Genomic DNA, 10,761 nt, shown 5'->3' on the forward strand with positions numbered 1-10,761 from the left:
TTCTTATTTTTGATTGCATTTGTTATGCTTTCCTTTCCCTTCTCTCTACTCTTCCATTGTGATATTAAAACATCCTAACTCTAAAAACAACAACCTTCACTTCTGGGGCATGTGAAACTATAGCTCAACAAAACAAAATATCTTACTCTGCATTTACATAAAGACATATTTGATGTAGCTTTATATGGTGCTGGATCAGGGCTTACCCAATGGCAAGGGAAGGGTTATCACAATGACTCAGGGGTATCTTTTCATGGTTGTTGTTAGAGACCTAAGTCTTCCCCTTCTATATTTAATAGCCACCTAAGTGTAAATTGTCCCAAGAGAGAAAACAGTCCTTTAACTGAAGCCTGAAGTCTGTATTTTGCCAAAACCAGGACGCAGCTTCTGGCCCACCTGTGGGCTTATCGTCAGGGACACTTGCACTACCTTGAAATAAGAGTCCCGGGTTTGCAAAAAGAACTATGTGCAAATATCCAAAGACACAGGCACACCACAAAAGCATACAGTCACTCTGCTCCTCCATAGTTCCCTACTACTGGGCAGGGCACATATGACAAGCATAGTAGCTCTGCTTGGGATTTTACCCAGATAAATAAATGTAAGAATAGCAATAGAGCTGCTGAGTCCCGTTCTCCGGGTCTGCGTGTCATCTTAGTTATTTACACATTGGTCAGCTTATACCTTCTCAACAAATAAAACTGAAAGCAACTGTGGTAGTAACTTGAAATATATGTGCTGAGACAAGATAGCTCAAGAACTATGTGCTGACCTCTTCTCCAGTATCCAGTGATAGGACATGTGGGAATGGTTCCAAGCTGTGCCAGGGGAGGTTTAGACTGGACATTAGGAAGCATTTCTTTACTGAAAGGGTGGTCAAACACTGGGACAGGCTTCCTCAAGAGGTGGTTGACGCCCCAAGCCTGTCAGTGTTTAAGAGGCATTTGGGCAATGCCCTTAACAACAGACTTTAACTTTTGGTCAGCTCTGAATTAGTCAGGTAGTTGGACTAGATGATCATTGTAGGTCCCTTCCAATTGAAATGGTCTGTCTATTTTATTCTACGCCAAGTATATATCATTACCAAGTCCTACAGACTATGATAAGAGATCAGATTCCCTCAATGGCATACAACACAGACATCCAAAAAAATCATCAGCTCTGAGTTGCTCTGAAACCACAGCAGCATACATGGGACTGACAATAAACCCATTTATGGAACACCATTCTTGCTCTCAAATCACATTCTGATTTTCCAAATTTGTTCTGGTTTCCAGAGCTGACAGCATTTTAACATCAACAAGCACACATACAAGGCTGCTCAAATTAGAAACAATTCATTTGAAATTGCTATGCAGAGAGAACAGCAAGTTTCAGCTCCAGGAAAGCTCCATAGATGTGCAAGCATCATCCACTGAGAAACAGGGGTTTAAAGTTTCACAGTTTCCGAGTAACCACCTCCTTACCATCTCCAAAGAGCACTACGAAAGTTAAGTATTAGCTTTCCTGTGACCCAGTTTTGACCTACAGCTAACTATTCCCCCTCCAAAAGCAACATTTTAAAAACTTACACGTTAGTCTTGTTTGGTTTTTAGTTTAAACATGCCATCACGTTTTCAAGCCCAGCTGGAAACTTGTTTGCCACCCATATGTCATACACACAGTCCCTTTTCAACACCAATGGCAGGCTCAAAAAAATCCCAGTTTGAACTGAAAGCTTTAAAGTGTTTCTCATAGCTCTGAGCTTATTTTGAATCCTTGAATCACAAAAAGGTTACCACAGTACTAGCTTAAATACACGCCACATACAAACAAGCACTTACTAGCTCACGTCTCAATCACTTAACAGAAACGGAGCACATAGCTCTTTTGGAAGCAAGGATATAATTTAACATCATGTTTGTGATTTGAGCTCATTTCCTTAAAATCGAATGAAAAGAACAATGATTCCCCATGTATATTTTCTCCCATGTCAGTCAGTGAAAAAAACAATTTTTTCCTCAAGTAATTGCCACATACATAAAAGCAATATTCTACAAAATGCGATGACTGCTTTACAAGCGCAAACAGACAACGAAGTCCTATTTTATGCGTACACCAGGGTCTGTTTATTCTTCACTGTTACATCCCTTGCCACTGGAGTTCCTTCCACCCACTTATCACATTTTGCTATAGAATATGAGTTTGACGGGGCCAAAACAATCTCTTTGCTTATCAGCACAACAGGATCTTGTTTCTGCAATGCACATTGGAAGACAAAGATAGAACACAGTTTACACTTTTTGTTAATTACTGTTTCCTGGCACCCTACAGAACCATTAATGTGAGTGTCCACCAAGCCTTTGAAGAAAAAGGATCTCTAAATTTTTTTTACCTATTTCAGTCACCAGAAACTATAACAATAGTGCTCTTCTCTTTCTAAAGCAAAGTCCCTAAAGCTTTTTTTTCAAAATCTTACACTTCTCAGCACCTTCCAGCACTGAAAACTACTCCACTTCTGAAAGGCAAGGTACCTTCTGTTTGGCGTTCAGTTCTGCAAATGCACTGCTCCTACTGAGAAAACCCTACAGTTACTACTCTTCCCTGCTTCCTACCCATGCAGAAGTTCTCCAACTCCACAATAAATGTCAGGTCAAACGCACATTAAAAACTATCTCCATCAGTAATTAACGTCTTGTTACTGTGTAATAGACCTTGTTACATGGAAGGACGACTTTTCATAATTTTACCAGCACAGAGTCATTGAAATGAAGGTCCTTGCTTGCAGCACTCTTTTAAAAGGACTTAAGGAATAATTTACAATGTCATCTCACAAGACTGTGCAAAAGATGCTTCAAATAAAAACAATATTTGTGATTGGTTTGATTGCATGAACTATTCTGGTGGTAGTATCACAACGGTCTATCTTTAGTATTGGTTTTTACTATAAAAAGTTCCATCGCTATGAAACTAATGCTTGCAACATTGATTTCCATGGCGCTGCTTAGAAAGACATTGCAGAAGAATAATGTGGATGTCAGGGCATTTTATGTAGCAGCAGCAAGATTCTGCGAGCAGTCTGGGCAGCAGATTTGCTCTAGGTTATTTTGACTACTATACACAATATTCTACTGAAATGAGCAGGACATCCGTACAGTGAGATACAATGAGATTTGGAATAGTCAGAACGACACCAAGTAACACTGGGCAGAGAGACACTGCTCAGTAAGAATAGCCCAGCAACTCCTACATCCTGTGGATCCTTCTGTCAGCGTGTTGCGTAACAGTTGCAAAAGTAGGAAATTAAATTTAAATAAAAAAAGACCTGACCTGAACCAACAAAGCAAGCCAGGAAATAGAGCAAAGTCTGATACTCTTCTGTTAGCTCTTCCACTGTGGCAAGGTTTTACTCGCAGATAGGATCATTTCGTAGTCCTCCCAAAAGAAGACACATTGATATGCCTTAATGAAGTTAGTGACAGAGAACAAGTTCTCTTTGGAATTGTGAACATTCATCAACCACTTCCTCAATTCTCCAGCGTGGGATCAGTTCATCAAAGAGCAATTCTAACTGCAATGGGCACATGAGCCCTGAAACTGCATCTTGGAAAGGATAGGAGGAAACGTCTTTATTTACATCTATTCAGGTAGTACAAAGATTCTGTATCAAAAAGATTAAAAATCTGATCAGAGTCTTCTCTGTGGCTTCAGCATGGATTTTCAACAGTCTCTGTTGAATTTTATTGTCATAGTAGTCTTCATAAATGCAATACTAATCTTCAAGGTTAGCAAATAAAGCAATTTTTAAAAAAAGCCTACTAGATCAAGAAAAATCTTCCAGTTGGTCTTGCTTTTCTGCTTTCAACAAAACTGAAAAAAGGGACACTGTCCGCAAGACTGTCAGTTCAGAACGCAGGGCATTCAGAATAGTTTCATAAAGTTTTACTTCTGAGAAGAGACATTGTTGAAAGCAATTGTTCACCCAGCCAACTACTGTCACTTCCATGAATATGAATAAGCTCCAATATAGGACACTGAGCTTTTGCAAATGTAAGAACTTCCAATTGTTCAGAGTTAATCTTTGCCAATAAATCAACTCGCCATTATTTAGAGATTTTTATTTTCCTCTGGTGTCTGACTATGTGGGTGGAGTTTTGTTTTAAAGTTCCCTTCTTCTCATTTTCATAAAGATTTTTTTCATACCGCCTTGCTAAGCTTTCAGAGCAGCAGGAGGAATCCTACTGTTAATGGGATCAGGCCCTTGAAAAGGTATGTATTGCTGTTTCTCCTGAATGTGGATGATATTGACCAGCACCTACTCTGAGGAAAAAAGATAGCAGAAGAAATTGTTTGGAGTTCATGAAAATTAACATTTGGTGTAATTTTGTAGCCATAATTTGCATGTACACAACTTAGACATAAATACATATGGATTAATGCAAATTTTCATACAGGGAAAGATTCACTCTGTGCTCTGTAAAACTAAGGGTAAGGCTGGTGATGAATCATTTTTTTAAATATTCTAGTCTGGCTATATAAATAGCGCGCTCTGTTTCTAGAATAATTACTACTGAAAAACACAGCTTCTGAAATAACCTAGGCCATAATTAACCTTGCCTTCATTAAATCACAAATAATATCTTTATAAAGTCTTATTTGTAAAGGCAAGCTGATTAATTTAAACGTTTCCCTTTGCAAAAATCTAATCTAAATGATTTACCTACGTAGCTTCTTGTCAGATCTTGTAAACTCTGGGAAGGTTTTCAGCCGGCGAGCCGGCTACCTCGACCTCTCCCCCGGCACCCGGGAGGGAGCCCCGCTCCCCGCAGGGCCGCCGGCCGCCCCAGCTCTGCCAGCCCCCGGGGGCGCGGGGGCGCATTCGCAGGGAGAGGTGCCGGCTTGTGCCCCGCCACCTGCCGCAGCCGGTCCCTCGAGTCCTCCTGCCCGGCCCCTCGGCGCCGCACGACCCCCCCCCCCAACTCCGGGCGGGACCCCCTCGTCGGCCCTGCCCCGCCGCGTCCACGCGTGGGCCCTGCCGGGGGGGCCCTGCCTGCCCTCCGTAGCGGCGGAGAGAGGGGCGCTTGCGGATGCAGGGGCGGCCTGGAGCCCCCCTGCCCGGCCGGCCCCCCGCGGCTGCCACCCCCCCGCTGGCCTGTCCTGCCCTGGGCTGGGCTGGGCTAGCCTGGGCATTGCGCCGCAGCCGCACCGCGCCGCGCCGACCCTCCCCTTTCCTTGTAAGACAGCGCCAACTCCCGACCGCAGAAAAGTTTCCAGCCGAGCGCCAGGACAGGTCCGGGCTGTCACCGGCGCGGAAACCTCCTCCCCGCCAAGGGGCCGGGCCGGGCCGGGCCGGGTGGGGGGCGGGTGCGTCTCTCCCGGCCCCGGCCTGGCCCGGCCGCGCCGTGGGTGCCGTCCCGGGGCGCTCACCTTCCTGCACCGCATGGAAGGGGTTGTTGGCCTCTATGAGCTTGATGGAGTAAGTGATTTTCTCGCTCTGGAGGATGTCGTCATTGAGGTTCAGATCCGACACCGCCTGCTTGAACACCTCGTCGTCCTTGGCAGCATTGCCTTCGAAAATGGCACCTGAGGGGAGGAAGGCGGCAGAGGGTGAGGAGGGCTCGGCCCCGCTTCTCACTGCCTCGGCCCGCTGCCCCCCGGGCCGCGCCAAGCTCCAGCCGGCTCGCACGGTGCCGGGGGGGGCGGCTTCGGGGGCACCGGGCGCCTGTGGGGCCGGGACCCACGCGCGGGCAGCCGCCGCCGGCTGCGCGGCCTCGCCCCGGGCGCGGGGAGGCGCAGCGCTCCTCCCGGCCGGCCCTGCCCCTCCGGCGGCCGCGGAGCCCCGCGCCGGAGCCACGCCAGAGTGAGGGGCTCGCCTCGGCAGGGGCGGGAAAGGGAGCGGGCTGGGGACTTGGAGCAACTTCCTCGCCGCTCCCCGGGACGCTGCCTTTCGGTCTTGCAGCGGTTTTACTGAGGCTCCCACGCACACGCGAACGCGAAGCCGGGATTTGCGGCCAGTAACCTGGAGGCTTTAATTTCCCTGTCCTGTTTATGCAGTTAACGTGACAACATCTGGCGATGTGCGTTACATAAGAGCCCCTCTCCACGGAGAGTGTGCGTGTGCCCACGCCGGGCTTACTGCCCCGCTCTGCGCAGCGCTGGGAGATCCTCAGCGCTGGCACCAAAACAAGCGAAAAGCCGTTATCCCGCAGCCGGGGAGAGTCCTGCTGATCCACAGCGTGCGCTGCCCGTGGGAACCCCAGCTCCGCACACGGCAGCTCTCCCCTCTGCCAGCCGGCCGCTCCTCCTGCCAGGAGTTAGCTCGCAAACCCCACTCGGGCTGAAGTTCGCGCGGGGGGAGAGCCGAGGGGACCCCGGCCACCCGCAGGAGAAGCGGGGCCGGGAGGGAGAGCGGCGGGGGCTGCTTCGCCCCCCGCCCCGCCCCGGCCGGGGCAGCTCCGCGAGGCGGCCCCACCGGCTCGCTGCCCCCCGGCGGGCCTGGCCCCAGTGCCACCGGGTCTGCCCGGCCCCGGGGAGCGCCCCCAGGCCGCAGCCCCCCGCTGCGGTCAGGGCTGACCCCGTCTCCTTAATGGCTCCGCAATGCTGTCTGCCTTGGCTGCGCCCCCAGGCTCCGGACGCGAGCGGCGCCGAGCGGAGCCTCCGCCGCCGGCCCCGGGGCCGCCCCTGCCGGGAAACTTGTTACCGGGCTGGTCCCCCTCTCCCCTTCCCCGCCCCGGCTCGACACGGGACTTTCCTCCCGTCTCCGTGGAGCCTCTCCTCGCCAGGTTCTCCCCGCCCCGGCCCCCTCCTTTTTTTTTTGAGCTCCCATCCTCCCCAAAAGGCTGGTGGAAATTACGGCTTTTCATTTCCCGGCCGTACTCCCGTCTCCTCCTCTGTCATCCTCCACAAGTGATTCTCTCCCCCCTCTCCGCCCTTAAACATCCTCATTTTCCTTCCTGCTGGTACCTTTCAACACCAGCCAAAAGGTGACTGCAGAGCCTCGCTTCTGCTTGCCAGGCTTCCCGCGGACATCACCATGCCTTGCTCCCAGAAGCCATAAAAGTTCACATCAGCCTTTCCTTTGCCTCTTATTCATCCCTCTCTCCCTCCCACTGCTGATCCAGCCTTCTTGCTGCCCAGGGGTTTTAATGAGATCTTATTCAAACCAACACAGTTGCGCGCACAGACACACACACACACACAGAGCCGCTGCAAATCTCGCTTTTCTAACCCTTTCCCAGCCGAGTCCCGTCCCCCCCGGCATTCCGGCTCGGCTGACACCTGCTACGACAGGGGCTGGAAACCAGGGGATTACCTCCCCGAAAGTTTTCCCTACGAGCACGTCCAGATTATGCCTCTCTCCTGCTCGGGTCTCGGGGGCGGTTGTTTGTTTTCGGTGGCGAAGGGGCGGGGGGGCTGGGGGAGGAAAGCCTTTCCGCGCACAAAGCTCCAAGCCCAGGCTCGCCAGCCACACGGGAGACCGCAGCGGCGGCCCGGCGGGTCCCGTCGCCATCCCCCACCCCCAAGCCCGGCCCGGCCCGGAGCCCAGCCGGCGTTTCGCCCCGAACTTTACAATCGGGAGGGATTCGGCTGCCTTTCTCCCTTCCCTTCTCCTGTCTCCCCGCGGAGTTGGGTTCAACCTCTGCCTGTGACATTACCGCGGCTAAACGAGACGCTCCCTTCATTTATTTATTTATCTCCCGCGTCCCTCTCCACCCCCCCCCCGCCCCGCTCCCTCTCTTACCAATGTGGATGATGGAGTCCGCCCGCACCGAAACGCACTGAAATATCCAGGGGAAAAGCCAGAGCATCAACACTTCCATTTCCAGCCTCTCGCACAGCACATCAGCCCGGGTTTGGTGGAGAGACAGACAGGGGGAAAGAAGAAAAAAGGCGCAAGGGCAGGTGGAGCAAGGCAGCGAGCGCGGGGGGGAGATGCCCAGACACCCCCCCTTAGGAAAAAATCCCAAATTCTCCCAGCACCCCAAGAATTTTCCAAGATTGAGGAAAACGGGCGATGGGGAGGAAAAAAAAAAAAAAAAAAAAACCAAAACCAAAAAAACAACAACAACCAAGCCGGGGCGAAAAAATCTCGGCGGTAGATCCCGGGTTGGCAGGCGGCACGGCGGAGCCTCCAGCGCTCGGTGTGTGCCGGGGCGCCGGCAGACCGCGAACTGCGGAGCGGCCCCCCCGCCGCCGCCGCCGCCCGCCCCCCGCGCCACGTGACTGCGGAGCCTCGGCGCTCGGTGCCGCCGGGGCACGGCGCGGCGGCGGGGCGCGGGCAGCGGGGCGCCCGCACGGAGGGGCGGCAGCTCCGCCACCACGGGGGAATGAGCTGCCCTTACAGATATTTAGATACGTAGCCAGAATTATAGCCATCTGGTTTTTATATCTGTGTACCGTATGTATCTCTCCCGGGGGAATGGGCCGATGCGCGGGGGGCAGAGGAGGGGGCGAGGCGAGGCGAGGCGGCGGCGGCAGCAGCTCCTCGGCTGCCGGGCGCAGGCTCTTCCGCGGGGCTGCAGCCCCTGCCCGGCGCGGCTCTGCGCGGCCCTGCGCGGCGGGACGCCCCCGGAGGTAAGGGCGCGGGGCTGCGCCCGCTGCCGCTCGCCCAGCTGGGGCGGCCGGGGGCACCGCGCCGAGGTGGGGGCGATGGCCCTTCCTCCTTCCACACGCCCGGGCCCGGGCCAGGACCCGCGTTCGGCGAGCGAAATGAACGTGCGAGGTTTTTACCCCCGCACTGGGGGCCAGGGGGTGGGGGAGAAAAGTGGTACAGCAAAACCGTTTCTTGTTTTGTTTTGTTCTAGCTTTCAATGAAATCTAATTCATAAATTGGACATGCTCAGGCTCAGAAGACTAATTCATCGCCTAAAACAAACGCATCAGTGATTGCAGGCACCCAAACGTGACAAGCGTCTCAATATGCCAAGGATCCAGAGAAAACAAATTCATTCAGGAGCCCGAAACGTAATTAAAACTACTGCCAAGAAAATGAGTTGAGAGCAGGATGTTACCGAGATTATTAAGTTGCTGTGGGGCTGAGGTGCGGGCCGCTCTAGCGATACGTATAGATAATGTCCGCCTTTGGAAAAGAGGAGGCAGAGCGCTTGCCGGAGGTCGCCGTCTGGCAAGCGGCGCTCCGGTCCCAGAGCGCGGTGGCCGCATCCTGCTCCCGGCGGGTAGCGCCGAGCTCGGAGCCTTGGCGAGGGAGGGCCCCGGGGCCCGGAGCCGGGAGCCTGCCCGCCGGGGAGTCAGCGGGCCCGGCCCCGGCGGCCTCTCAAGGCAGAGCACTTGGCACCGTCACCCCTACCCGCGCTGCTCGATTCTCCAGGTACTGAGCGCTGCTTGCTTGCAGGAGAGGTGGCCGCGATGGAGTTGTTTAACACAGAAACCATTTTTTCATGCAAAGTACAGTATGGCCAAAACTGCTTAATGCTAAGGAGTAGGAAATATAGATGAGCTTTACAATGGCTGGGGAGGCAGAAGGGGGAGGGAACAGTATAGATGGAGCAGAGCAAATGGGAAGGAAGCCGAAATGGAAATGATAGGAACAAGAATCCCTGTTGATCCACATGCGTCAACAGCCTCCTATTCAGCGGGAGTTACAAGCACAGCTTTTGAACAGGGGAAAGTGGGGGGTAAATAAAACAAGATATACTTTTTAAAAATAAATCACTTGTTAACTACTTTTGCTTACAGTCCTTGTCTTAAATATGCAATTTCACACTGATCCGTGCAGAATGATATATACTATATGCTGTATTTCATGTAATAAAAACACTTAATCCAGATAATTGGCTTCTGGGACAGAGATCAATAGAAATGTTCCTTATTTGACTACGTTAGCAAGTCAAAATTAATTCTAATTTACATCTGCTTCAAATCAATATGCACTTAGTGACTTACACAGGCTCTTTAAAAAGTTAAGCACCTATATTGACCACAGTCATATATATGTCAGTAACAAGTACATGTGTGGGAATTAGAGAGGGAGGAAGTGTTACCACAGAACCAATCTCTGACTTCCATAGAGGAAAGGAGGTTAAATTTATTTGTGTTTGAAAAGTGCTTTGGCATCCTAGCCTGAAAGCTGTAGAAATATGCAGCTATTAACCCCGTGATTTATGCAGACACCCAAACACCAGTCACTTAGACTCCAAGCACTTAAGAGGCAAGCCTGCTCCCAAGTTTGTACAGTGAGGTCTTGACCTCAGCTGGGATGCTTCTGGCTGCTATTTTAGTAATAGTAAAATTGTGATATGAAATATTAAAAATCCAAACCCAGTGCATTGGACAAGTTACAAAATTTCCTGTGAAATCCATGAGTAAACACTCTGCATGCAGAAAAGGATGCAGTGCCAGGTAAGAGGGGGAGAAAAAAGGACAGAGGCCCAGAATACTATAAAACAGACCAACTGAAACAGGCCCCCCAAAAAGGGCAGAAGGCTATTTGTCACAGCCAGAGGACAACAACAAATGAGGAAAATGCCTAGAAGAAATGTCAAATGCCGTAAAACCTGGTTTGTAACATGCAAAGTACAATGAGACCTAAACGGGTCCACCACACCGAAGAGAAGAACTGTAACTTCAGTAGCATCTCTGCAAGATGGAGAGTTGCAGCACCAAAACTTCACTGTGTCTGGTTTTAAACTTAAGTCAGGCTGCATTATCTTTTCTTTCCCATTATCTACATTATCTTTTCTTTCTCTTCCCCCTCCACTCTTCTTTTTTTTTCCCCCACAACTTTGGCTTGGATCCCATTTTCCATAACACTTACCGCTTCCC

The 10,761-nt window shown here is 51.1% G+C and overlaps 1 protein-coding gene and 1 long non-coding RNA gene across 6 annotated transcripts in view; one reads left to right on the forward strand and one right to left on the reverse strand.

Moving 5' to 3' along the window:
* Positions 1 to 8,173, reverse strand: part of GRID1 (glutamate ionotropic receptor delta type subunit 1) — a 551,826-nt gene extending 543,653 nt beyond the window's left edge. For 4 of the 5 annotated variants that reach the window (XM_074874413.1, XM_074874419.1, XM_074874418.1 and 1 more), the window contains exons 1-2: positions 7,721 to 8,173; positions 5,407 to 5,562 (exon numbers count right to left, since the gene is read on the reverse strand). In XM_074874413.1, coding sequence (XP_074730514.1) covers positions 5,407 to 5,562; positions 7,721 to 7,799 — 235 coding nt within the window. In that variant the 5' untranslated portion in view covers positions 7,800 to 8,173. Of the gene's footprint in view, positions 1 to 3,309; positions 3,382 to 5,406; positions 5,563 to 7,720 lie in introns of those variants that run through there. The other variant, XM_074874415.1, reaches the window with a different exon arrangement.
* LOC141945797 (uncharacterized) lies at positions 8,173 to 9,662 on the forward strand. The gene is made up of 2 exons (XR_012629613.1): positions 8,173 to 8,377; positions 8,784 to 9,662. It is a non-coding gene; the product is annotated as an uncharacterized LOC141945797 (long non-coding RNA).
* The last annotated feature ends 1,099 nt before the right edge of the window (positions 9,663 to 10,761 follow it).

The sequence above is a fragment of the Strix uralensis genome, chromosome 7 (assembly GCF_047716275.1).
Source record: "Strix uralensis isolate ZFMK-TIS-50842 chromosome 7, bStrUra1, whole genome shotgun sequence".
In the NCBI taxonomy this organism is placed as follows: domain Eukaryota; kingdom Metazoa; phylum Chordata; class Aves; order Strigiformes; family Strigidae; genus Strix; species Strix uralensis.